This window comes from Motacilla alba, chromosome 19 (assembly GCF_015832195.1).
Source record: "Motacilla alba alba isolate MOTALB_02 chromosome 19, Motacilla_alba_V1.0_pri, whole genome shotgun sequence".
In the NCBI taxonomy this organism is placed as follows: Eukaryota; Metazoa; Chordata; class Aves; order Passeriformes; family Motacillidae; genus Motacilla; species Motacilla alba.
The window spans coordinates 5,803,484-5,826,664 of record NC_052034.1 but is presented as its reverse complement, the minus strand read 5'-3'; the positions used below and the strand labels follow the sequence as shown (position 1 = coordinate 5,826,664).

The following is a 23,181-nucleotide window of genomic DNA, read 5'->3' as shown; positions in this document are numbered from 1 at the left end:
ACAAACCCAAGTCCCACATGCATGCCTGAAATTCCTTCAAACCTCTTCAGGATAAAAATACCTGCTCAGTGAGTGAGATTCCCCTGCAGGAGCTCATGCCAAAGCCAAAGCTGGTTTCAGCAGCACAACAAGGGGGTCAGGGTGGGAAACCAGGAGCTGTGCCACCAGTCACAGGTGGCAGCTCTCCCTTCCTCCCTACTTTAAGTCTTTGCTGTGCCTGCTGCCACACACACAGCTGGTTTCTGCAGCGCCAGGCAATCCCCCACATTTCCTCTCTCTTGCATCCCACCACACATGAACATAGCCACCGTTCAGACAGGCTCCTCCACAGCTTCTCCCCATCTCTCTCCCAGCTTGTTGCTGCTTTTGGCTGCATAGTTTACCAAAAGTGTTGCTTTTCCTTCTGGACAGCCTCGTGGAAACAGCACAAGCATCCATTAGAGAGCTCCAAAGTGCCACCACCACCCCTCTTCAACAGCCCCAAGCAATGTTCTCATTCACTGCAACATATCCATCAGCGGGTAAAAGAAATTCCACCCACAAACGCCATCAAGTGTCTCCCAGAAGGAAATATTATCTCTACTTGCAGCACAAACATTATAAAAAAACCCCAAACCACACACAGGACCAATTCAGACATGGCTGGAGGACTTCAAGATCCAGCCTGCATCTGCAGTACTAGGATGGAAAAGAAGAGGGATGTTTTTTGCCCACAGGACAGAAAGGGTGTCCTGGAGCAGCCCCAGGCTGATGAGATGCTGCAGAGCCCACAGCTCCCAGCAATATTCAGCTCCACACTGGGATGTGGATTTTCAAGTCCTTACAACCTTCCTGAGCAGGAATCATGAATTCATCCAGCAGTGACAGCTCACTCCTCCCACCAGAAAAAACACCAGCTGCAGAGGGAAAACACAGGGCTGGGAGAGTCCCCACGAGGAACAAGTGACCTCCTGTGCCCAGGAAGAAGGTGGTGTTGGATAAGACAATTCCCACATCCCTGACTGCCTCCCACAAAGTCCTTTTGGGACTCAGGGGATCACCAGTTTCTCACCAAGGGGTTCTTTTCTCAGCTTTAATAGAAAGAGAAGGATAAAATCCCTGCAGAGGACAGGCCCAGGAGGCAAAAAGCTCCTTTTGTTTCTAAAGAGGCTCATTCCTCAGGACATCAGCTCAGAGACATTCTGCTTGCTAGCTAGTAGGAAAAATAAAAGGAAGATCATCTTCCTCCATAGGGTCATCCAGGAAGCTCCCACACACACACTGAAGTTCTGGCAGAGAAGGAACCCACATCCCTTGCAGGCACAGCAGGAGAACACTCTGATTTATCTCTACAGGTTTTCAGTCTCATCTGTGAGCTGTGGAAACTCAATATTGCTGGAGGGAATTCGGATTAGATCAAGCTGGACCTCACCACCTCCAGCTGTCAGATCTCAGATTCCCCTCTTAGTGTGGTTAATGCTAAAGGCAAAAAACCTCCCAGGTAAAAGAGAGTTTAATTACACTCCACACACTTGGTGCATTTACTAATCAGTTATGTGATCTCAGCTTACTCTGTGCTGAATCTCAAGAATGTTTCTCACAATAAAGTGCGATGTAGAGGTTGTAAAACACAGCACAAAAAGTCTGTACAGTCCACAAAAGCACAGAACAGCCACACCTGAAAAACCTTGGACCCAGCATGAGGAAGGAATTAAAAACTGAACAGGAAAAACCTAGAAAATAGCAGAGAGAAGGTGACATCAGTTAACTTAAGCCATGTAGATAACAGAGATTGGCAGGGAATCTATTCCATGGGTTAAAAGTTACCTTAGAAGGTCAAGGATTGAAAATATTTGGAGAGAAAGGTTGTTCCATTCAAATATTAAAAGACCGGTAAGGTTTTAGATGGATTTCCTCTCATGTTTTTCTGCTAATATTTACATTCCTGAAGAAAACCAAGTGCAGGGATAAAAACCAGGAGGGAAGTAGCTACAAAATAAAGTGTCTAAAGATAGACAGCTTTGGTTCTGCTTTCAGCTGCTGCCATCTCGTGGTCTGCTCTCCCTCTCCTGGGCTCAGCACTTCCAATGCTCCAAGGAGGAACATTCATTGCATGTGATTCTCTAAAGCCAGAACAAGACAGCAGCAGGAAAAAAATAACAGAAGAAGGTTTTCCCACGACTTCTGAGATGCTCTGGCCACCAGCAGGTGTGAAACACTCCCACCTCTCTCCCCTCACAGTCACCTACTGCTGGCTGTGAACAGTGTTCTGCAGTGACAGTGCACAGAAATCTCATTTTGGACCCACATTTTTGTTAGAACATGAGGATTACAGGAGAACAGGCTTCTCAGTTGCACTTCATCCAGGTTACCAGCAAGAGAGGTGCTGAGGGCTGAGCAAGTGCAGCAGCCCAAGGCAGCCAGGCCCCAGCTTTATATTGGTCCAGTCCTGCTTCTGCTGAGCTTCACGTGCAGAAATGCAGGGTAAAAAAAGAAGGATTTGCGTTAAGACAGCTCTGGGATGAAATGAGGGCTCCCTCTCCATGGAAGGATCCTCTTCAGCCCTGACAAAGGGCAGCCACAGGCACTCCAGAGCCATCTGTAAAATGAGATTAAAGACTTCTCCACAATCAAACCTCTGCAGGGCAACTGAACCTTGCCCTTGTAAAAGGTTTTGGACCATGGCCTGCACAACACAACTCAGATAACTCTGCTGTCATGGCAAAAGCCACCAGCCCAGCTCACCAGACACATCCCTATCAATATATCTGCAATTACAAGTTTGAATTAATTGACCCAGGGGATGCACCTGCACAGAAGATCACTTCATATGAACTTAGGCCATGTCCTGACAACAACAACAACAACAAAAAAGATAAAGGGGAAAGAACCTTGGCTGTGCACCTACAGCACCTCAACAGGACTTCAATGCCCTGAACACCCCCAAAGGCTGCTGCTTTATTAACACAGAATATTGCCATTAATCCAAAAATGTAAGGAAAAATAAAGAACAAACCCAGAATGTTTCTGACAAGGTCACCTCCAACTTCGACATCCTTATGATGAAGGTGATCTGAGCCCAGAGAAATATGCACCCTGATCCCTGCACAATTATGAGGCAATTAGTGAACCATAGATGGAGATGTTCCTCTACCAACACCCAGCTAAAATGCTTAGAGCTTGCTCATGTGCTAGAGGCAACCAATTACAAAGCCATAATAAAACCTTCTTGAAGACTATTTTTCAGCTGCAGCCTTTTTTAGCTCCTGCTCAAAAATCCTCATTTCTCAGAAGAGAGAACAAGTGTGGATTTCCCATCTCAAAAATTCTGCTTCATTAAGTATCTAATGTTGCCCATTTCCACGAGCCATCAAAAGAGGAGAAACATTTATAATATAAATATGAATGAGCTTGGCTAACAGGTTGCAATGATTGAGATGCACCATTTACAGAGGAATAGGCCATCAGAACAGATCCATCTGCACCACTCCTCCCAGCAATCTTTTCTTTTTGATAGCCAATACGGATACACACATTTTACTTAAAAAGACCTTGCAGGCAGGAAGGCAGGAATGCATTCCAAGGAAAAATACCTTAATAAATATCAACTTGCACACAAATATAACTTATCTGGCAAACACAATTCAAGGTCATCAGGAAGTTTCACATGGGGAAGGCAGCAATGAGGTGGATGGTTTGACCAGGAAGATGAACCTCAATTAGGGGTAGGTAATTCCTCTACTTTTGAGGGAGCCACTGTGCCACAAAGGAAGGAATTTCAAAGAGGATCAACTTAACTAAAAGGTTAGTTGATCTAACTACTAAAATTTCTTTCTTCTAAAGTTTCTTTTCCTTTTCTACTGAACTTGTAACCAGATTAAATATTGTATTAAATCAGCAGCTCTAAGAGCATCGAGCCTTTGATAAAATCTCTCCCCATGCACCCTTAAAAAGCAGCAATATTATGCCCCATCTACAGAAAAACCTGGAAACCAGTACACAGAACACCAGCTACAGAATCCTCTCAAAGCCTGCAGACCTGAAAACACACCCCAGGCCTCTCCTTCATCACCACCACTCCTCCAAAGTGCATTTTCCTGCTCTGAATCCTCAGTTCTGGAAAGAGCAGTGACCACAACATGAGGCAGGGACTGTGACCCTGCACAGCTTCAGGAGAGCTGCCCCAGCCCACCCTCATTACCACCCAGGAGCTCTTGAGTTTTCCTGATATTTTATTAGGAAGCCCTGTGCTGCTTTTGGAGGTTTATTTAGCACATGGAACACACACTGCCCTTTGGTGAGGAGAAGAAAAACACCATTCATTTAAGTCTATATTAAGTTAATGCACTTTTTAAATACACATCTGTGCTCTCCTGTCAGCCAATGGCTCCTTTACCAAACCACTGTGCTCCACAGAGATCAACAAGCACAAAGGGCAAGCACAACCTTGTTCTTTCTCCTGAAGTACTGTATCTTTTCAGCCAGAACTCTTCACCTCATATCCATGTGGCTGCAGTCAGAACAAAATCAGAGCTGGAACCAAGGCTGGGGGAAGAGGAGGTTCTGTCCCTGACCTCCACTGCTGCCTGGGAGCTGCTGAAGTGGAACTAAGGAAGCCCAAGCTTCCCTTCAGAGGCTGCAAGGCACACCCTCCACACTGAATTGGAACAGCAGGTGTTTCTCTACCAGCCTCAGAGCTGCCTAGACAAAGAAAGCACCTTCAAGTAGTCATCAATATTCACATAGAAGCCTGGCATAAGAAAAAAAAAATCAGGGAAGCAGATAAAAAGAACAACTTGTAAAAGAGCTGGATATCAGAGAAAGAGGTGTCTGTATCTCCTGAGAGACACCACCACTCACACTGCTGCCTGTGACAGTCAGCCATCTCGAGTTCTACTGTCTCTACAAGGAGCAATCAGCAGCCTTCACTCTCCTGCTAAAGGGGATGGCACCTTATCACCTGCACTGGGTTTATCTCAGGTGCCCAAAGACTACAGCAGGACAGAAATTCTGTGCTTTGGCTCGTGCACCACAGGAAGAGCTGTTAAACCTGCCCTAATAATATGAGATTACTTCTGTAACAAGAGTCCATTCTCTAAAAGAGCTAAGAAAGTAGCAGTCACATTCTTAAACTCTGAGTTAAACTGATCTGCAGAAGTTTTCTTCCCTGCTAAGGGTCAGGCTGATATTGGTATGCTCCCTGGATTCCAGCAGGAAACGGTATTCAATGAAAGGATGATGCAGTGGGACACTTCAGTTCCTTGGCCACCACCTTCTAGTCACAAGATAATAGCAGGAGACACCTGGCTTGGAAGTGGACCCTTCATCAAGCATAATTAAATGCTGATTTAATAGATAATTTACTCCTGTGAAATTCTTGGTCATGATCTCCACCTCTCCTCTGACAACTCATTTAACTTTATTAAAAACATTAGCATTGATTTTCTCCACTCATTACAAGCCAGTGGATTTATCTGCATTAGCAAATTAATTCATCCAAACTCTTACTCCAAGAAGAGCCAAAGCCTACAGGAAAGCAAGAGCTGCAAGCTGTCACCAAGGCAGCAGCACCACATATTTCTTGCTTTTCTGACTCACCTGGCCAGGAAGGTACACCTCTGCAGCATTCAAAACAGGCAAAAGCCCAAACAGATCAAAGAACAGAAGATATTCCCTGCTTCCTGAGGCAACAAGTGTTCCCTGACCAAAACCATCCCAGAACCTTTCACTTTTGTGATATCCAAACTACACAAACTCAAGCATGTGGCATTCACATTCTCTGAACATGATTCCTTTGCCCAGGGTTTTTCTCCTGGGAAGCTGAAAGGCAGCGAGAGGCCTCAGAGAAAAGAAAAACAATTCTTATCTCATTTGCTTCTCCTCTCTTTTGCTCACGTGGAATGTGTTTGGAGATTGTTTACCCAAGGTGATTGCTTGATTGGATTCTGGTGTGAGTTGTTTTGATTCTTTGACCAATTAGGGCCAAGCTGTGTCAGAACTATGGGAAGAGTCATGAGTTTTCAGTATTATCTTTTAGCATTCAGTAAGTATCCTTTAGTATAGTATAGGATTCCTTAATATAATACAGCATAATAAAGTAATAAATCAGCCTTCTGACAACACGGAGTCACATGCATCGTTCTTCCCTGCCACGGGGCTCGCCGTGAATTTCCAACAAAGCAACGTGCTGGGAATACCTTACCATGGGATTGGAGTCTGCAATCAGATCCCGCAGGGAATCCAGGAACCCTTGGTCCTCCACCATCTGGGCATTGATGTCGTGCAGCTTGGCCACGCAGACGGCTGCGGTTTTCCTCACGTAGGGGTCCTCATCCTTCAGGCACTTGCGCAGGGGCTCGCACAGGTACTCGGTGATTTTGTCCACGCGGATGCAGCCCATGGTGCGCACGGCCAGGGCGCGGATCAGGGGGTTCGGGTCCTCGCAGTCCTGCACCACAGCACAAACAGATCTGCACCATCTGCAGCCAGGCTGCTCTTACTTGAGCAGCATCTCTCTGGTTGCATGCTAAGAGCCAGGCAATTGTTTCAGATCAGGGATAAAAGGGCACTTGCTGCTTCGCAGGAATATTTTACGTCGTCTCGAGATGTTTCCTGTCCTTTCATTCTCCCAGCAAAGCTGCTTTCAACATGATCCAACAGCTAAGCTGGAGAGGCAGCTCTCAGCACCCAAAATCTCACCACAGACAAAGTAATTTACTGATTTCCAGCCTTCCTGGTTTCAAGGAGCAAGAAATAAAATGGGGGAAATCAACAACTAAGCATGATGCAACAGTCATCGAGGCCTACTTCTTAAAGCCAAACACAAACATCCTTTAAGCTACAACACGTGGAGCACTAAGCAAAGGCTACTCTAGAGGTGCTTTTCTAAAGAGGAAAAAGAACAGGCAGACAGGAATACAACATTTCCTACTCCAAGCCTACATAGTTTTCCATGCATCCAATCCACCTACATCTCCTCCAAAATCAGCCTGTAAAAGGATGGCTACAGAATGGCTTACAAAAGCATTTACCTTCCACTGTTCAAACTTCCTGCAGCTGAAAAACTGATTTAAAGTCTGCAAGAGAAGTGACACATGCTACTAGGGCATTCCCCACCTTGAACTGGGAAGTGCTGAGTTAGTGCAGACCAGTGTCCACACTTGCTCCTCACTAACACCTGTCCCTCAAGCTGCCAAAAGGGACACCAGGATTTCCTCTGCAGGGCGTGAGATGGAAAATATCATTTTGTTAGTCCATTCTAACAGAACTGCAATTTAAAGACAGACAATATTCTTTCCAGAGAGGAAGACAGGGACATCCTCTCTGACCAGAAGAGCAGATCTCTCAGCTTAGGTCTTCTCACCTCCTTCTGCCTGCAGAACCACAAAAGAAGCTTGGAACTCAATCCCATTCCCCAGTGTCTCGGATTTTATAACACTCTACAAGGGATCTCAAACTTCTAAGCACTGGGTTTTATCTTGCACAACATGGGGCTGAAATAACATTTCCTAGATAAGGAGAGGCAACCTGACAAGAGAACTAAAAGCAGCCCAGCAATCAGGCTGTTGTTTTTCCAGTGAACTGTCTCAGTTTCACCAGAGATAAAGGTGTTCCACACAGAGCACAGCTGGAACATCCAAACAGGAAGTTTGATATCCATGTCTCAGATACTACAAAGGCTGGAAGATGAAACAGATAAAATCTGTTTTCCAGTACCAGAAGTTGGTAAAACAACAGAAGCAGCTTTCCCTGGAGCAGGCTCTCTCACAGCCCCTCACAGGGCTGCTGAAGTCATCTCCTCTGCAATAACCAGAAGGAACAACTGAGAAAGGACCCAATCTAGTGGATTCAGCACCCTCCTCTATGAGCCCAGCCCCAAAGCAGAGATAAAGCTCCCAAAGAAATGTGCTGGCAACCACTGTGCTGGACCCTTTCCTGACATGCCAGAGGAGCAGGTTACCTTCACAAAGCTGTTGACAGCCATGATGGCCATGTCTGGCTGGCTTTTGGCATAGTTCATCAGGTACAGGTAGACCAGCTTCTTCAGCTCCAGGTTGTCAGTCTGCATGCAGTTGACAACATCAGGGAACAGAGAGCTGGATACACAACACAGGGACAAGCAAGGATGGAATCAGAGAATTGTTAAGGTGAGGAAATGCCAGCAGTTCCCCCAGCACTGCCACAACCATGTCCCCAAGTGCCACATTTAAACACCTTCTAAAACTCTTCCAGGGATAGTGACTCCACCAGTGCCCGTTTCAATCCCATCTGAACCTCCCTGGCACAACTTGAGGTTACTTCCTCTACATCCTGTAACTTGTCACCTGGGAGAAGGGACTGACCCCAACTGCACCCTCCTGGCAGGGAGTTCAGAGTGAGAACATCCCCCTTGAGCCTCCTCTTCTCCAGACTGAGCCCCCCCAGCTGCTCCTCATCAAACCTGTGCTCCAGCCCATCCCCTCCTCTGGACAAGCTCCAGCCCCCAAATGTTCTTCTTGTCATGAGGGGCCCCAAACTGACCCCAGGATTTGAGGTGTGGCCTTACCAGTGCCCAGCACAGAGGGACAATCACTGCCCTGCTCCTGCTGGCCACACTGCTCCTGATACAGGCCAGGTGCCATTGGCTCTCTTGGCCAGCAGCTCATGTTCAGCTAAGCTGACCAGCACCCCTGGTCCTTTTCCATCTTTCCAGATGCTCTTTCCCATTCCTGGAGTGTTCCATGGGTTGCTGTGACCTGACCTCACACCTCTGGCCTCAGCCTGCCCAGACCCTCCTGCAGAGCATTCCTGCCCTCCAGCAGATCCACACTCCCACCCACAAAATAAAAACCAGAGGTTGCATGGCATGCAGAGGGGACAGTAACTATATCGAGGAAGCCAGAAAAGCAGGAGTTCCATTTTAAGCACCCTGCTGTTTAATGAAAGGTCACCTTCCCTTTCAAAGCAGTTTGCAATGCTTTTATAATAATCACTTAATCTCTTATACAGCTTTGACATAGGAGGAGGTGAAAACTAATGCCATTTCCTGAGTGTGTTTTAACTGGGGAGTTCACCAAACAAGGAAATTCTACCATGCCAGGCCTGGAAATGAACCCACAAGAGGAAAAACGTTGCTTTAAAATGTTTTGGTCATGCAGGACACTTCTGAAGAACCTGCCAAATTTCAGACTAGCAAAGTCCAGACTGATGAGAAGCTTAAACACTGACACGCTGGGTTTCACTCAAATGTCAAGCAGCCATCTGTAAACAGCACTGCAGAATAACACAGGAAGTTACACAAAGAGTCTGCAGCTCCCAGGTTTGCTGTGGGGATCTAAAGGTGATGGGTAAATGCTGCTGGCAGAAAAGATTAGGGTTTTTTTTCCCTTTCAGTTTATATTTTCCTTTATTCTATGATGAAGTCATGATGCTGAATTTGCAAGCTTATATTGATTTCCGTGGCAACAGACCAGGCTGCTGTGAATTCAGAATTACTGACTCTCTGCTGGGCTCCAGGAACAGGAGGGAGAAAGCATTCATCTCAACATGGTTTTTCTGCTTCTCTCATAAAACAGTACTGGGGACAGTAAATGCCAGTGTCCTTCAGCTGCAGTAAGACACAGGTTCAATTTCAACATCAGCCATTTTAAAATTCAGCTTAAATTTATGCTGTGCCACATAAGGCTAAGAAAAAGTTGGAATTACCTTTGTAACACTAAAACCCAGGACAGCAAGCAGCAAGAAAACATCACCTAAAGTGACATACAAAATGGATGAATTCTGGGTATGCTTTAAATAAAAAGGGCTCTTGGCACTGAGCTAAACCCACACAGCAAACAGTTGCTTCTCTTGCTTTCAGTGACAGCAAGGAGTTTGAGACACCTGTGACTCAGGCACAGCACAGGCAGGGACACAGCCATCCTCAGCTGTTCCAAGGACATGTATCACCACACCTGAATCCCAGGACAACCTGAGCTGTCAGAGCTACAAACTGCTTTTACCTGACATCCTTCCCCACAGTCATGGCTGCAATAACCTTCTTTACAGCTTCTTTCCTCTTCTCTTTCTTTTCATTGTTGAGTTCAGCCTTCAGTTCAAAAATCTCTCCTGACAGAAGACAAAAAAAAAAAACAGATTAAACCTCTCAGGAGAAGAAAAGGGTCTTGTTTTGGGGGTAATTCAAGAGTGAATTTTTGCTTTCTTGGCCTTTATTCCCATAAAACTGGCCCAGCTGCACTTGGAAGCTGTCAGAACATGGTTCACTGAGAAGCAAAGCTGCAACACTCAAGGGACTGATATGACTCCACCTTGCAGGGGAAAATGCCACAAACAAGAACCACGCTGCGTGTGGCAGCTCTCCCACCTCCAGGACACCAAATCACATCCCTGGAGCATCTGTTTCTCTGAGGCAACCATTACATAACCAGCACGAAAAGATACTTGGAGATGCCAGATTCGTGCCTGCGAGAAACAAACTAAGCTAGGAATTTTGCCCAGACTTTTTAAAGTTTTGCTCATCATTGAAAGCTTCCTCAGAAAGCTGGAGTGGAGCCCAAATGCTGTGGTTCCTGAAACAGGACAGTATGTGTTTAGTCCAGTGGAAAAAAGCTAAAAAGACAGAGCTACCACTAACAAAAGCTGCATGTAACACAGCCTGTCTGGATTCCAAGGCTCCCAAAGCAGCCTTTTCCACAGCATTAATTCCTCCAGATATGACTGTGTAGAAAGCCAGTTCAGGCTGGGTCACCAAAGTGGCAATCAAGTTATAAAATAAAAAAAAAATGTGCAAAAGGCTGTTTATCAGGCATGTTCCAGACAGAGCCACTGGTACGAGAAGGATAATGCTCCCAACAGACAGACAGACAGCTTTTCTCAGGAAGGACAGCCAGCAGCATTCCCACTGGGAGCCACAGCTTGAGCACGTGTTACAAATATCCAAATATTCCTGACGAGTTCTAGCACCAACTTTCCGTTCCTACACTTGCTCAGAGCAGCAGCACTAATTAAAATCTGACACAGAGAGACTGCCAGGGACTCCAAAAAAGAAGAGAAGCTGCTGCAGTGCAGAGACCACTCGTCATCCCTCCTGCCTGAGGAAGAGCCTGGCATTGCTCAGCCAGAGCTCCTGCCCTGGAGCAGAGCTGAGACAGCTCCAGCTCCCACCCAGCCCAGACTGGCTCCCTGCAGCCAGCCCACAAAACCTGCCTTCAGCTCTGAACTCTCAGAGCTGCTCCTTCAAAAGATGTCAACTGCATTAGGTTCATTTATGAGCTCAATGAGAAGCTTAATGACACATAAATACATCAACAGTGTGGGGTTTTTCACTGGCAGGCATTCAGAAGGAGCACTCAGCCACTTTGCAAAGGAGAGGTTAATGCAAAGCATTTTCCACATCTGCTGGAGAATGATCAGGCTTAAACTGCACTCAGCAACAGTGTTTTGTTCAAGAACAGGTTAGAAAATCTGCCTGGGACAGCCTCAGCAGAACAAGCCCTGCCCTGAAAGAGCTGAATGAGTAAAGTGATCCCAAAAAGCCTTTCCAGGCTTCCCATTTTTAAGGGCAGCAGCTTGTCCTGAGGTGAGGTAACCACCACACCTGCAGTAAAGGCAGAGGAAAGTCAAACAGTGCACCTGCAACTTTGGAGAAAATGGCAGCAGGAAAACCCATTACGTTTTCTTGATGTATATATCCAAAATATTAAATTCCTCACATCAGCTTAATCCTGTGATGCCCAAATTAACAACCATCCCTAGCCTGGCACTTGTTAGCCCATAACCAAAACTTTGTCTCTGGCCAGATCTGCACTCAAATCCCATCGCTTTGCTTTCTGATCCTTGAAAGAGCAGCAATTTGGGTCATTTTGTGAATCATAAAAACCTGTAATACCCCAGTTTTGTCTTTTGTCACCATGTGACCTACTTTGGAGGTTTTTCCCTGGATGATTAAGAAGAGAAACAGGGACAGAGCTACCAGAAAAGCACAAGTTCTCCTGCATGCAGTTAAAAAAGCTGTGTAAAAATAGCCACCCACCACCTCCAATCCACTGCACCAGCTCAACACCAACCTTTTTTATTGGTCGTGAAGTATTTGGAGTCCGTCATGGTTCCAGTTCCTTAAAACACCTGAGAATATGAAGAATAAAAAAAAAGAACAAGTCAGCTCCAAATGCTGTTTGGTGGCAACAGCCAGTTTGTGAGGCAGGAACTCGAGCGAGGACGGTTGGTGGGTGAAGGAGGAAGCAAAAGCTTCACATCCAAAGGCATGAGCTCCCCAGTCTTCATCCTGCACCTGCTGCTGGTATTACTTGGCAAAGGCAGGGATTTAACTGGCTTGGTAAACACACAACAGTGGTGCTCAGCCCAGCTTCCTAAATTCTCAGTCTCAGCAGGCAAAAGGTCTTTTTTGAACTCCTTATACCCAGCAGATGCTGGCGTGCTCTGCAGCTGTCTTTCCTGGGTACACAGATTCATTTTCCAAGGAAAAGCACATCCAGTGCCTGCCTGGCAGGGAGAAGTCCATGTTTCAGACAAAGGAAACTGTCATCTCATCTCCCCCTAACGATATCTGCCTGTGCTGCATCTGATGGAAGGCACAATTAACCCCACTTGCAACACCCACCCCCAGGCCTTTCATTCCTTTCCCTCCTTTTGTTCCCAGCAGATGCAAAACAGTGTTTTTTTGAAAAGAGAAGCCATTACTTTTCAGTTTTCTCAAGCCTGAAATTGAAATATTTCTCTGCCAAGATCTGACATCCCACCTCAGAGACACACACACAAAGCACAAAGCTCATTATTTCAGGGCTGCTCTGCTTTTTTTTTTTTTGTTAATTTGCCTTTTTTTTTTTTTTTTTGTGGACAGGATGGAAAAATGCTGTTGGAGCAGCAAATGCTCAGCAGAGCCACAAGAGTGGTTTCACCAGCACTTCTCTGGCTCCACAGAACTAAATTAATGCCTTGGAATACAGAGATTGCCCAAACATATGTGGATATCCATCATTTTATTCTTACAGTTGCTAGCTCTGTGACAAATAGGAAACAATTTTCAAAACAAGCAGAGGAGAGAGCACTTTTACTGCTTTTGATGAAAGTCTGTATCAATGCTAGGAACTATGACCCTAAAACCATCTCAAAAAGGGTTTCATCATTTCTTTCCTCCTTTTTCTATCATTTTGGCCCCAATTCCCCTTTTCTTACACATCCTTCCATGACCTTAAAGGCTGCCAGCAAAGCAGTAAATCATCTGTTCCCTAAATGTCTTGCCTCTAAACCCTGCAGGTCTTGCTGGCTCAGCAACAAAAGGACCAGCACAGCTTTGAACTCCAGGACTGCCCAGCAGTGCCATCAGATTGTTCTTCCTTAACCCTTTCCTCTCTCATCCCTTCACCAGCCCCAACGCCATCACCTTTCCACTCTCCCCCATCCACCTGGATCAGCTGAACACCCCAGCAGTTGGAATTCCCAGCAGCTGCTGGGGGGCAGTGCCCCAGTTTCCACCCTTTTCTTGTGGGGTCATCCCGTCCAGTTGCCAAACATCTGGATGAGGATCAACCTGTTGCTTTTCCCGGTTTCCTGGAGCTGCTGCCTGCCTGCTTTCCATCTCACCCAATCAGGCTGAATTACTGGGTTTGCTTTGATTTCTCTCCCTTTCTGCTCCTGCCAAGCCTGGAGACGGCTCTGGAAACACACTCCTCGTGCAGAGGAGGTTTAACCTCCTTCCAAAACAGAGGCTGGGTTGGGAAAGCCACATCAGCCACAATGAATGAAATTTTTCCAGCTAAAATCTCACAGCCCCCTCCACTGAAAGCAGAGGCTGCTGTGGAGCTTGTTTTGGAATTAAAATCAGAGTCTGTGTTCAGCTGCAATATTATTGCTGACAGGGGCCTTCGGGTTTGAGCTCAGCTTAAAAGGAAGACTTAAAATGTTTTTCCCTGCCAGAGTATTTGGCACAGTGCCAAGCAAAAAGCATCGAATGTGGCCTCGATGTTCTTTGTTTGCATTATGTGGGGATTTGTCATCCTGGGTCACATCTCAGCTGAGCTACTCTAATACAGCTTTAACTGGGGCCAGAGCAGCAGATTAGAGACAAAATGGAGGTGGGGGGGGAAAAAAAACCCAACCCCAACACCATAAACATCAGCCCAGTGAAATGAAGCTACACACAGAGAGGAAGGAACCCTGCTGGATTTCAGAGATGGTCGTTAAACCCCGAGGGCAGCACGTTTTGTTGTTTTTCTCCTTTCAGATATTGTTGTTTTTCTCCTTTCATACACTTGGAAACATGAGAAATCCTAGAAACACTCAGACAGGGCCAAGCACAGCCACTGCCTTTCCAGCCTCCTTTGATGGGTGTAAATGAGAGCAGCCCTAGGGCAATAACCAACCTGCCCTACTCCACGTGCAGCACAGGACAAAGCTCCTTTTCTCACCCTTTTCTCACGAGCACACAGACTGCTGCTTCGTGTGTGTCAGAGCTTGCTTTGCACACTGTTCAGACAGCCTGCCAGCAGCACTGGGTATTATCTCATCACTAACAATCTCAGCATGCTTCACAGCAAATGGAACCAGATATTTGAAACACTGCTGTTCGTGTGAGTGCAGAAAATGCCAGCTCCTTGTACACAAATCTAAACCCAGGAGAGCCGAGGTAAATTAGAACACCATGAACAGCCTTGTATTTTCAGAAGAAAAATCTACTTTAGACTGCTCCCCTCCTCGCTATTGTTCTGTTCCCAGCACTTGCTGGGATGCAAACAGGTAAGAGGTGTTCAAAGCTGACAGCAAAAGGCTCCTCCTGATCCAACCCCAGCAAACGAGAAGAGAGGAGAGGGAGGAATGGCTCCAGAAAGCTCCAGCAGTGCTCAGTGCTACCAACAGTGGCTTGACATCTCAATGCAGACTGAACCAAAACAGAATAAGGCTCCTTAGCTCAAACCCACACAGAAAACCTGACCCTGTGGCTGACCAACACCTGCTTGACCCCACACACGACTCCAGCCAGCATGACCTGCTCCCCAGCACCGATCCCACACAGGAGGGCGGCAGGTTTAAGGGCCTTGGGATTAAGGCAAGCTCCTGGACATTGAAACCATCAATCCCTAAATCTCTCAAGTGATCCCTGGTTTAACTCCAGTGGAAGTGGTGCCACCCATTTTTCCTGGAAAGCCTCTCAAGGAGCTGTGTGACAGCCCAAGTGTGGCCCAAGGCCACTGGAGAGCCAGGGAGATAAACACAACAATGGAACGTGGATGCCAGAGGGAGAGCTGTGCCTGCAGCCCTGAACTTGTGCTGGCACAAGGATTTTGTTCCTGGGAACCAAACACCCCCTTGGTGGTCCCCATTCCCTGGAAGCCCCATCCCAACTTTGCTGCCAGCCCCTCCCACACCTCCAGCAGCACACCCACCCTCCAGACTGGCATCCCAGTACCCCCCTCAAGCCCCCTGCCCACCAGCCCTTCCTCCTCAGCCTCATTCCCCAGATCTCTCCCAGTATCCCCACAAATCCCAGTTCTCCTGCCCAGCACTCCCTGTCCCAGCAGCACCTGCCAGTCCCTCCCAGCACCCAGCCCTTATCCCTGCTCCCACCAGTATCCCAGCAGCTTGCTATGCTCATTCCCATCCCATCGAGGCCCATCCCAGTCCAATCCCTCACCCTAAACCAGTGTCTCCTTCCAGGACTCACTGAGCCCACTCCTCACCCTCACCCCTCCATCTCCTCTGCAAACACCTGCCCAGTCCTCCCAGTGGCCTCCCACTCTCTTCCAGTACATCACCAGAGCCACTCCCAGTGCCTCACCAGCGACTCTCCCACCCCATTCCAGTTCCCCATTCCAGTTCCCCCTCCCAGTGCCCCTCACCTCCTCCCAATGCCCCCTCCCACCTTATCCCAGGTGTCCCTCCCAGTACCCCCTCCCAATGCCCCTTCCCACCTTATCCCAGTTCCCCCTCCCAGTGCCCCTCACCTCCTCCCGATGCCCCCTCGCTGCCCCCTCCCACCCTATCCCAGGTGTCCCTCCCAGTGCCCCTCACCTCTCCCAGTACCCATTCCCACCCACCCCTGTCTCCCCCCCGGGATCCCCTCCCAGCGCCCTCCCATCGTCCCCAGCCCCTCCCTGAGCCGCTTCTCTCCCCTCGCTATCCCGGTTCCCCCAGTACCTCACACCTCCTCCCGCCATCCCCTCCCAGCACCCCTCCCCACCACTGCCCTCACCTGTCCCCATATCCCCTCCCAGCGCCCCCTCAGCCCCTCCCAGGTCCCCAGCAGTGCCCCACCCGCCCTGCCGCAGTGCCCCGCCGGTGCCCCTCGCCCCTCCGGGCTCCCCTCGCCGCTCTCCCCGCGCCCTCAGCCCCGGCCCCACTCACGGACCGGACTCACCGCTGCGGGGGCGGCGGCGGAACCGGAAGCGGAGGGGCCGGGCGGACTCGCGAGCAGCGAGATCAAACCCTCCCCCGCCCAGAGCGGCCGCGCCCCGCCACCATAGAGCGGCGGCAGCGGGCAGAGCGCCGGCGGCCCGCGCTTCCGGGGGGCGGGGCGGAGCGGCGCTCGGCGGGGCGGGGCCGCGGCGCCCCCTGGCGGCGGGGCGGTGTGGCGGTGTCATGGCGGAGGTGGGCGCTCACCTCACGGCCGCCCCGGCCGGCGAGGAGCGGCCGTCCGTGTTCGAGGCGGTGGCCCAGGACAGCCTGATGGCCGCCGTGAAACCCGCCCTGCAGCACCTGGTCAAGGTGAGGGTGAAGGGAGAGGAGGGGGGCCGGCGTGTGGGACAGTTGTGAGCCCCCTGGCTTGTGTTGAGAATCAGAGGCGTCGTTTATAGCTGCTGTGGTTTATAGTTTAGCACTTTACTCCGCTTTCAGCTCCTTCCCTGTGAGGGTGGGGAGGCCCTGGCACAGGCTGCCCCTTCCCTGAGAATGTTCAAATCCAGGGGGGACAGGGCTTGGAGCACAGGGACAGTGAAAGGTGTGTGGCTGGAACCAGATGATCTTTAATGCTCCTTCCAACCCAAACCGCTCCGATTCCTCTTGTTTTGTGTCCCTTTTGCAACAGGTGCTTGCCGAGTCCAATCCCGCCCGGTACGGTTTCCTCTGGCAGTGGTTTGATGAGATCTACGTCCTTCTGGATTTGCTGCTGCAGCAGCACTACCTGGCCAGGTGCAGCGCCTCCTTCTCTGAGAACTTCTATAGCATGAAGAGGATCCCCATGGGAGATGGCAGACGGCAACCTCTGGCCACAGCTGGCCTGCCAAAGAGGCAGCACTGGAAGTCTCTGCTCCTGCTGGTTCTTGTTCCTTACCTGAAAGGGAAGCTGGAGAAACTGGTGTCCAGCCTGAGGGAAGAGGATGAGTACTCCATCCACCCTCCCTCATCATCCTGGAAGCGCTTCTACAGAGCCTTTCTAGCTGCCTACCCCTATGTAAACATGACCTGGGAGGGCTGGTTTCTTATCCAGCAGCTGTGCTACATCCTGGGCAAGGCTGAGCATCATTCCCCCATGCTGAAGCTGGCTGGTGTCCGCCTGGTCAGGCTGACTGCAGAGGATATCCAGGCCCTGGAGAAGAAATGGGCTGAAACCACCTCAAGTCAAACACACAGGTATGGCAGAACCTGGCTCAGGTGTTGCCCTCCAGGGGGTTCCGTGGGTGTGTAAATTTAGAGGTGATGCTGCAAGTAAAAGTGCCTTGTTCTCCAAAAATTCAAGATGAAAGTTCACACTGACAGAATGTGCTCCAAAAGGGTGTATTGTGAGTGAAAATAAGGAAAATCAGTAGCAGGGATTAGCTTGAAATGATTTTGTGGTAATAAAATTTCAGAGTTTGGGGGGTGTTTTGGGCATGAAAGCCTTCATTCTGTTCAGTCTTCTCCTGCACTTTTCCAGCAAAGGAGGGGCAGCAGTTGCAGCAATGTTGCTGAAAGGATTGAAACTTATTTCTTTGGTTTTCCTAAGCAGCAGCTAGTCATGGGCACACTGAATACCCTGTGAAATGGTGACCTGGAGTGAAACACTCTGTGGTCCAGGATCCTTTAATCCAAATTCTTCTGATTTAGACTTCTGAAAAAAACAGGATTTGGATCTTCCTTAAAATAAAAAAAAAAGAATCCAAAACATCCTAATAAGTGCAAATATGGGACACACTGACCAACTAACTTAGGATTAAGGAGCTGTGTGAAGCTGTCACTCCGCAGGTGCTTTTCCCCATGGTTTCTAGATGGATAAATGTGCAGCAGTAACCCTCTCTCCCTGCTTCTCTCTGCTGCAGCTTCACCTCACGAGTGCAGTCGGCCCTGAGGAGAGCTCTGGGTGGCATTGCCTTCTCACTGTCCACCGGCCTGTCCGTCAGCGTGTTCTTCCTGCAGTTCCTGGACTGGTGGTACTCCTCAGAAAACCAGGAGACCATCAAGTCCCTGACAGCCCTCCCCACCCCTCCACCCCCCGTGCACCTGGAGCACGAGCCCAGCTCAGCTCTGCTGCCCAGCCTGAAGACCGTGTGCCCCCTGTGCCGCAAGGTCCGCGTCAACGCCACGGCCCTGGCCACGTCCGGCTTCGTGTTCTGCTACCGCTGTGCCCACGCCTATGTGAAGGCTCACCAGCGCTGCCCAGTCACGGGCTACGCCACAGAGCTGCAGCACCTGGTCAAACTCTACTCCCCTGAGAGCTGAGGGGCTCCCAGGAGCCTCCAGCACCTCTTTGTACATGCCACGGAAGGCTTCAGGCCGCCACAGCTCCTCGGTGAGCTCTGCAGCACTCGGTGCTTCATCAGCTTTGCTGCCTGTGCACATTCTGGCAGTGCTCTGCCCTTTGTTGATAAGCTGTTCAAACATCCTGGCGGTTGCAGAGGTATCACACAGCCCCAGCCTGTCAGCTAGCACAGAAAGGCCTTAAAAGACCAGCTGAAAGCGGGGAAACATTGATTTGGGTAAGAGGAATGCAGGTGTGAGGATCAAAGACCAGCACTGGTGCTGCTTGAGGGCATGAGCCAGCAAATTAAAGAGGTAGGGAAATTCTCCAGGCAGGTTTTTCTTCCCTGGGCAGCTTCCCAGGTCCTTGTGCTGCCCAAGGTGAGCTCTGGCTTTGTCAGAGGTGGAGACAGGCTTAAACCTCTGCTCTTCAGCCTCCTGCATTTTCAGGCTCTTCACCTTGGATTTGAGAACATCACCCTCCTAATTCCCATCAACGGTTCGAAATTAAGACTTTTGACTGTTTAAAATAACAAGATGGACCAGAGGAATGTGACATTTTCTGCACAGGAGAGAAAATGGCAAACCAAATTAAAAGAAACTCCCAACTGATGAGAGTGGTTTATTGTCAAATAAGTCTTTACATTAATTATTATCTGCTTTTATAAAGCAAAATTCTTTCTTGATTGAGGACCTAATTTAATTCTTTTCTGGTTATTGGAAAAACAGTTTGCTCCTCTGGGGGCTCTATCTACATAAGAGAGACAAGACTGAAGCTGCTTTCATCTTTCCATGTGATGGTGGTGGATGTAAGTTAGCATTTTGTAGGCTGAGAACCTTTAATGTCTGAGCATTACATTGCAATTATTCCAGTCCCAGCCATGTAGCACGTTCATATCAGAGGAAAACATCCTTTCACTGAACACAGGAGGAAAGAAAAGCTGTGTGACATGGCTGGCTCTTGCTTGACACCTGATTTTTCAGATGGAAGGCTGTTTTCCTGACTCTAGGGAGCAGCAGTGCTCCAAATATCACAGTGACAGTGCTTAGAGAATACAAGAGCAAAGTTTCTGCACAAAGCCCAGACCCCACTCTGGTGCTTCCAGATTAAGAGATACCTTCTAACATTTAGTCCACTGAACCAGGCATCTCATTTTCCCTCCACTTTAGCTCTGCTTCAGAAGATAAAAATCTCCAATATCCTCCTTCACCTGTGAGCAAGAGAGTAAGGTTATTGAATGATGTGGGGAAATGCAGTAATTTGAATCTTCCCCAAACACCTAATAAACGAGATTTGTTCCTGATGCTTTGTTATCTCTGTACACCTCCCTGACCCTTCTACCTGTGCCCCTGTGGAATATTAATAAAACCTGTCTCATTTCTCTCTTCTCCAGTAGCTGTGGGGTCCATGAAGACACTCCTCTTCCTTTGGAGAGCCAGTAAGAACACGCATATGTCACTGGAAGACAAATCACATCAAAGTGTGAGATTTTCTGAGGTTCCAAGTCACTTTTAAATTTTTATTCACGTTCTGGTGACTCCAGTGCTAGAGCTCATTTAAATAAGCGTTTGACTGATGATTGCTTTTCAGGATAGGTTTGTTTTCCTTTTATCCTCCCTGTACTTTCCAAGTTATTTGTCTGCTGCTCAGGGAGAAGCTGGGCAGGTGTGGGACACTCAGCCCCAGCACTGCAGGGCTCTTGGGGAGGTTCATCCTCCCTCTCATGCAGAATTCACTAACACACAACAGTTACTTGATCCCACACTGCTCCAGGGCCTCTCCAGCTCCTTCTCCCAGGATTAATGCCTCTTCCTCTCCCCAAAATGCCCAGCTGCCAGGCTCTGGCTGCTTTCCACTCCTGCACAGCCCCCTGTCCCTGCCAAACTTGGGTTTGGCCAGCTCCAGGACCTGCACAGAACCACCCACATCAAAGCCCCCCAGTTCTGAGCAGCTGTTATTACTCTCTTACACAATAAATTGTCCTTTAAAGCTTAGCCGAGTGACAAGCATCAAACCCACCAGGGTGACAGGCTCAGCAGTTACCTGGCAGATTTTGTGCGTTCCTGAAGATACCCGCAGGACGCCAACTTGGATTTGACTCCTTTGAAACCTCCCGTCCTTAGCAGCCAAATAAATCCCCATTTGTCAGGTTTCTTGCTCTAAAGTTAAGCTACAAAAGCAATTCGGGTTATAGAAAAAATCCCATTTATCTGCTCTTTAACTGTGTTCTTAAAACCATGATGGGCTAAAGACTGACAAGAGAAGTTTTTTCAGGGAGTACCAACTTTATTAAACCAACCTTTGGACTTACATACTAATTTGTGATTTCTACAGACTCATTTACCACATACACCCTCAGGATGCTCTGGTGTTGCTCAATACAATTTCATCAACATTAACAGCAGCACTGGAGTTGTTCAGTATCCACTGCCAGGACCTGACTTTGCAAGTCTTTCAAAAATTCTTTGTTGAACCTAAGGCACATTCACAGCTCATCTAGGCAGTGTTCAAAAATTGGAGCATGAAGCAAATTCGTTTTTGCTACTTCCTTAACAGAAACAAGGTAGCTTCTCCTCTAAAGGGAAAACCACTAAAACATGCTCCTAGGTGTATATTCCACAGAGATGCTTCTTTCTTCACAGGAAGAGAGAAATCAATACAAAGATGTCATCAGCACCTGGAAAAGAACAAAAAAACTGAATTAGAGAATAGCCCCGTCTCTTTTACTGGGTCTTCCCTCAACCCCAGAGCGGTTGCACTTCATCAAGAGTATTCCAAAAATACTCCCGGCTCCCTGCTGGCAAGCACTAAATGAGAATACAGCTGAATGAGCTGTTAATGAGCTTCTATAGGACGGACAGCTCAGAGTCTGCACTGCACTTACAGAGGAGACACAGCGGCAGAGTATCTGGAGTTTCATGATTCATGGCACACACAGGATAAACCCACATCCCCCTCACTGCAAACTCACACAATGCTGCAGCAACGAGTATTTCGGTTACTTTTCAAATCAAGGCTTTTTCTGCCGTTAAATTGCTAAAAACTCTTAGCATTTTTATTTAGGGTGCATCAAAGTTTCAAGAACAGCAAAGCTGTTCCCTGCAGACGAGCTTAGCCTAAAGTAGCTCAGAGAGAAGATTAGGTGATCATGCCCTGGTCAGAGCAGAGACACGGAGTCTCGGCAATACCAGTTCAGACTATACTTCGCTCATCATTGCTTCTGGACTAATCTATTTGCCTCCAATAAGGAGCTCGCTCCCAAGCCAGGCCCCGGGAGGTTTCCTCCTCCCTAGGAGGATGAAGCACATGGAGCAGGGGACGGAGGTGACATTCCTTCTACAGCCGAGCAGAAGCTGAGGAAGACAGGTCACAAACTGGCACGCCAAGGTCAGCAGAGAAGTAACAGGCAAGCCCAAGAGGAAAAAAAGTGTCATACCTGTAAATGCTGCTGCAGTCAGCGTCTCTCCAAGGCTCCAGAGGCCCATTTGGATCCCTCCCTTCCCTCACGCCACACGTTTACATTCTCTTCTCATCTCCTTCCCTCTATCCTCCCCACCAGGTCCCTGCAGCTCTTCAGCCCCCAGTTCCTCTGCCCGTGCCCGCCCTACCCATCCTCCATCCCCCGAGCTCCCAGATCTCCTCCCGCATCTCAGTAAACCCCACATGCCCTACACCTCGGCCGGGTTCGGGCTCCTCAACCAGCCCCCAGAGCCGCTTCCGCGTCCCCTCACCCTCCGTGTCCCCATCCCCGCACACTCCGAGCCCTCAGCTGCCCCACAGTGGCCCCACAATCCCGCGGACCCCGCTGCGCAGCCCCGGTGCCCCATATCCCGTGTCCCGTCCCCCTCACGCCGCTCCGTTCCCGCAGGCCCGGCCGCGCCGGGGCGGAACCGCCCCATTTGCCCCGCCTCCCCACTGGTAACAACCAATCACAGCGCGCGGCTCTGCCGGTGGGAGCCAATAGGAAGGCCCGTTAGAGGGGCTGGGGGCGGTGCGAGCGTTTCCCGCCCTGAGGAAGCCTGAGGGGGCTGAGGGAGCGGGTGGTCCCTGTTAGTGTAAAGCTCGTGTTCTGCCCGTGTTTAGCTAAAAGAAATGCCAATAAATGGCTTTTACAGAAGTTATTTCCCCACTCTACTTCAGCAACAGTCAGTTAGTAGAATGCAGTTGCTCCAAAGAGAAACTTTACTGGGAGAAGGGAAACTTCGCCCTTCAATACCAATGGCATTTTGTCTTGGTGTCAGAGATCCTGGTTAGGTAAACCTGAATACAGGTAATGTAAAGTACTTTCGAAAGCCAGATTCAAAAGCCCTAAAAATGAGTATCTAAAATTGAAGGCTGGCAGAAAACAAACCATGTTTCCCATCACAGAATGTGGCTCCCTCGGTTTGGAAGAGCAGCCTGATATCCCCCAGCTGTGGTTATAAAGCACCAGTGATTTAACTGAACCTGATTACATCACTTGAATACAGCTGGAATCACCCTCCAAATAAATCTGCCTTTAGCTTATCAAACCTGCTCGCTTAAAATTTTCAATCTTTTCCAAATTCAGGACACTA

General features: G+C 48.7%; 2 protein-coding genes, 1 long non-coding RNA gene and 1 other non-coding gene across 8 annotated transcripts in view; 1 reads left to right on the top strand and 3 right to left on the bottom strand.

Moving 5' to 3' along the window:
- The window catches only part of AP2B1 (adaptor related protein complex 2 subunit beta 1), a 78,563-nt gene extending 62,112 nt beyond the window's left edge, over window positions 1-16,451 (bottom strand). For 2 of the 5 annotated variants that reach the window (XM_038157641.1, XM_038157646.1), the window contains exons 1-5: window positions 16,331-16,451; window positions 12,024-12,081; window positions 9,960-10,065; window positions 7,940-8,075; window positions 6,182-6,427 (exon numbers count right to left, since the gene is read on the bottom strand). In XM_038157641.1, coding sequence (XP_038013569.1) covers window positions 6,182-6,427; window positions 7,940-8,075; window positions 9,960-10,065; window positions 12,024-12,060 — 525 coding nt within the window. In that variant the 5' untranslated portion in view covers window positions 12,061-12,081; window positions 16,331-16,451. Of the gene's footprint in view, window positions 1-6,181; window positions 6,428-7,939; window positions 8,076-9,959; window positions 10,066-12,023; window positions 12,082-12,376; window positions 12,396-16,227; window positions 16,247-16,321 lie in introns of those variants that run through there. The other 3 variants (XM_038157642.1, XM_038157643.1, XM_038157645.1) reach the window with 3 other exon arrangements.
- A 39-nt stretch (window positions 16,452-16,490) lies between these two features.
- PEX12 (peroxisomal biogenesis factor 12) lies at window positions 16,491-20,020 on the top strand. The gene is made up of 3 exons (XM_038157650.1): window positions 16,491-16,677; window positions 16,997-17,541; window positions 18,207-20,020. The coding sequence occupies exons 1-3, from the start codon at window positions 16,552-16,554 to the stop codon at window positions 18,604-18,606; spliced, it is 1,071 nt and encodes a 356-aa protein (XP_038013578.1). The 5' UTR covers window positions 16,491-16,551; the 3' UTR covers window positions 18,607-20,020.
- Window positions 20,021-20,890: 870 nt separating this feature from the next.
- On the bottom strand, window positions 20,891-22,495 carry LOC119709848. Its single transcript, XR_005259429.1, has 2 exons — window positions 22,062-22,495; window positions 20,891-21,302 (listed from the first exon to the last, which is right to left on the bottom strand). It is a non-coding gene; the product is annotated as an uncharacterized LOC119709848 (long non-coding RNA).
- Window positions 21,748-21,845, bottom strand: LOC119710014. Its single transcript, XR_005259473.1, has one exon. It is a non-coding gene; the product is annotated as a Z30 small nucleolar RNA (small nucleolar RNA).
- Window positions 22,496-23,181: the final 686 nt, after the last annotated feature.